This window comes from Dipodomys ordii, unplaced genomic scaffold (genome assembly GCF_000151885.1).
Source record: "Dipodomys ordii isolate 6190 unplaced genomic scaffold, Dord_2.0 Scaffold141, whole genome shotgun sequence".
Lineage (NCBI taxonomy): Eukaryota > Metazoa > Chordata > Mammalia > Rodentia > Heteromyidae > Dipodomys > Dipodomys ordii.
Genome location: NW_012267357.1, coordinates 1,969,965 through 1,973,984, shown reverse-complemented (window position 1 = coordinate 1,973,984; position 4,020 = coordinate 1,969,965). Strand labels below are relative to the sequence as shown.

The 4,020-nt window shown below is 46.6% G+C and overlaps 1 protein-coding gene across 1 annotated transcript in view; it reads left to right on the top strand.

The window, feature by feature from the left end:
* The window catches only part of Snap29 (synaptosomal-associated protein, 29kDa), a 29,839-nt gene that overhangs the window by 23,580 nt on the left and 2,239 nt on the right, over positions 1 to 4,020 (top strand). Inside the window, exon 3 of the mRNA XM_013031513.1 lies at positions 693 to 788. Within this exon, the coding sequence (XP_012886967.1) occupies positions 693 to 788 (96 nt within the window). The remainder of the gene's footprint in view (positions 1 to 692; positions 789 to 4,020) is intronic.

Here is a 4,020-nt window from a genome sequence, read left to right as displayed (position 1 = left end):
CTCAAGGCTAGCACTCTACGACTTGAGCCACAGCGCCACTTCCGGCTTTTTTCTTTTTGCTTATGTGGTGCTGAGGAATCAAACCCAGGGCCTCATGCATTGCAAGGCAAGTGCTCTACCACTGAGCCACCTTCCCAGCCCAAGCATGTGAAACTCTTATCTCCAGTTAACCACCAAAAATCTAGGAGCTGTAGATCAAGTGATAGAGCTCTAGTCTTGAGCGAAAACACTCAGGAGCAGCACCTAGGCCTTGAGTTCAAGCCCCAGTACTCTTCTCTCTCTCTCACACACACACACAAACTAAAAACAAATATCAATGTTGTGATGAGGCTGGAGGTGTAGCTAAGGTGGAATGCTTGCTAGTATACACAACACTTTATTTTTTTTTTTTGTCGGTCATGGGGCTTGAACTCTAGGCCTGGGTGTCTTCAGCTCAAGGCTAGTGCTCTACCACTTGAGCCACAGCACCACTTCTGGTTTTCTGGTGGTTTATTGAAGATAAGAGTCATATGGGGCTTTAAACCATGATCCTCAGATCTCAGCCTCCTGAGAGCCACCAGTGCCCCACACAATACTCTTAAATTCTAGCCTCAGGACCCCCCCCCAACACACACATACACAATCAGTTTCATGAAGCAACATTTCAAGGGATATCAGTTAATCATTCTTCTGGTGTTTCTTTTTAAACTCAGATGCTGTCCTTGAAGGGCCTGGTTCTGTGAGTAACGAGACTTACCCAAAGAATCCACACCTTCGAGCCTATCACCAGAAGATTGACAACAACCTAGGTAAGACTGAGAGCTGTAGAGCCTCTGTAATCTACTTCTTCCTCCAGGCAGTGTGTGCCAAGCACAGTTCATGCACCCTAAGCCACCCAAACCCCACCCAGCATCGAGACTGTCTCACTGCCTCGCTATCTCAGGAATCCATCCATTTTTCTCCTTGTTGTTTTCAGTGCAACTGAGCCATCTCCACTGCTGGCTTGGATCCTGACAGCAGCATAGACCTTCAAGTCTCTGTGTGGCCTAAATGCCGCTTGGATACAACCTCTTGTTTCATCCTTTCTACCAGGCCACATGGAGCCCTGTTTTTCCCTTCTGTGACATCATGCTCCTGAGGATTGGTGGGAAGGTTCCACAAGCTGACTCTAACGAGCATGAAGGAAAGCACTAGGCCTGGTTAAAAGTTAGAACTTACCTTGGCAAATTGGCCACACAGCCCTGGGAGTGATCTTTCAAAACATGTCAGGTGGAAGCCAGGCGCTGTTGGCTTACACCTGTAATCCTAGCTACTCAGGAGGCTGAGATCTGAGGATCGTGGTTCAAAGCCAGCCTGTGCATGAAAATCCATGCCACTCTTATCTCCAGTAAACCACCAGGAAAACCAGAAATGGTTCTGTGGCTTAAGTGGTAGAGCACTAGCCTTGAGCTGAAGAACTGAGGGATAGCGCCCAGGCCCAGAGTTCAAGCTCCACAACTGACACACACACACACACAAAAAAAAGGTTAGGTGGAAATTCTTCCAAAACTCTTTCCCCAAAACTGACTTAAAACACAGTCCAAAGCCAGGGGTTGGTAGCTCATACCTGTAATTCTAGCTACTCAGGAGGCTAAGGTCTGAAGATTACAGTTTAAAGCCATTCTGGGCAAGAAACTCCATATGACTCTGATCTCCAAGCCACCACCAAAAAGCCAAAAGTGGAGCTATAGCTTAAGTGGCAGAGCACTAGCCTTGAGCAAATAAAGCCCAGGCCCTGAGTTCAAGCCCAGGTCCAGCATTAAAAAAAAAAAATAACTATATTTCTGCTACCCACTGTTACTTTGGGGGGGATTGTTAGCCTTTTTGTTTTGTTTTATTGAGATATGGAGTCTTACAGTGTTATCCAAGTTGGGCCCAAACTTCTAGGCTCAAGCCGTCCTTCCCACTGGGCCTGCAGAGTAGGCAGGGCGCATGCCCAACATCTTAACATTTTAGACCTTGGTCCAAGCCTACCAGAGAGGTTGCTTCCAGGACACCAACAGAAGGGGAAGAACCTATCTCTGTGCTCTTTACACCCTCAGGCTTTTCTCTAAACCCCACCTACCCTTTACCCTCAGAGCCCAAGGAAGCCCCCATAGAACCATTTCTCACTTCTGTCCGCCCAACTTTGTCATCCAGAGCCAGAGACCTCTGCAAGGCAGAAGGTGTGTCTGTGATTTGGCCACTCCAAAGAAACTCAAAGGGCCAGCATCATACCTGTAAACCTAACTCTGAGGATTATGGTTTGAAGCTAGCCAGGCAAGAAAAATCCATGAGACAGATGCTTATCTCCAATTAACCACCAAAAAAAACAGAAGTGGAGCTGTGGCTTAGGTGGTACAGTGCCAGCTCTGAGCAGAAAAGCTAAAGCATAGCACCTAGGCCCTGAGTTCAAACCTCAGTACCAGCAACACAAAAAAGGAAACAACCACCACCACCCTTCCCCCCACCCCCACCAAAGAAAAAGAAAGAAATCCAAAGTCCATGTCTTCAATCAAGAGAAAGATTATGGCTAGGAATCTTGATATCTTTGGAGCCTGCTGACAGGGACTAGAGAAGATGGAGAAAAGAAGGATTCTGAGTTCAAGGATCATGTGAGCAGGATTAGTGTTAAGACTCCACCCTGGAGGCAGAGGATGTGCAAGTGGGCACTGAGGGCTACATAGGACATAGTATAGAGCAAGAGACGAGTGAGGTAGAGCTGAGCAGCTGGCTCAACCATAGCCAACTGGCCCTACGGATATAGGTCACATAGGCGTGTTTAGCACTTTCCCCTCCTCTCAAGGATTTCCACTGTCTGCCTGGTGGCCTGGAGGCTGTACTTTACCATGCCTTTGATCTCAGCCTAAATGTTTGCCTATCTTTGCTGTCCTAGAGCCCCAGAAGCTCCCCAAAACCTGGGGTAACTGTTTAGGTTTTACTCTCCAGAGACCATAAGGTCATGAGTTTCAGTAACTTCAAGAAGCTGGGAACAGTTGCTCAAGTCTGTAGTCTTAGCTGCTTGAGTGGTGGAGATTGAGGGAATATAGTTTAAGTAAAGCCCTGGCCAAAAATAAAAAACATGAGACTCAAATTCAATTAACCAGTGGCTAGGCACTGTCATCCTACCTACATGGGAAACACAGATAGGAGGATTATAATCAAGCCAACCCAGGCATAAAGTAAGACTCTCTCAAAATTAACCAACTCAAAGTACAGGGTATGGGCATTAGTAGTTCACGCCTATAATCCTAGCTACTTAGGAGGCTGAGATGTGAGGCTCCTGGTTCAAAGCCAGTACAGGCAGGAAAGTCCATAGACTTTTATCTCTAATTAACTACCAAAAAACTGGAAGTAGAGCTATAGCTCAAAGGGTAGAGCACTAACCTTGAGCACAAAACCTCAGGCCCTGCATTCAGACTCCAATATGGAGGGGGTGGGGGGAAAGGTACTAGGAGAATTGCTCAAGTACTAGAGTATGTGCCTAGCCAGCACAAGGTCTTGAGCTCAAATCCCAATACCATCAAAAAAAAATAAAATAACCTCAAAGAGCATAACACACTTGGAGTAGTAGCACCTCCCTGTAATCCCCACTAACAGACTGCGTTGGGAAATTGGTAAGACTGTAATCAAAATAAAAATTAAAAATAAATCACCGGATGCCAGTGGTTCATACCAGTATTTGTAGCTACTCAGAGGGCTGAGATCTGAGGATCACTGTTAAAGCTGGTCTGGGCAAGAAAATCCTTGATACCCTAATCTCCAATTAACCAGCAAAAGCACAGAAATGGAGCCGTGGCACAAATAACAGAGTGCTAGCTTTGAGTGAAAAAGCTAAGAGATAGTGCTCAGGCCCTGAGTTCAAGCCCCAGTACTGGCACCAAAAAAAGCACATATAAGGGCTGGGAAGGTGGCTCAGTGGTAGAGCGATTGCCTTGCATGCCTGAGGCCCTGGGTTCGATTCCTCAGCACCACATAAGCAAAAAGAAAAAAGCCGGAAGTGGCGCTGTGGCTCAAGTGGTA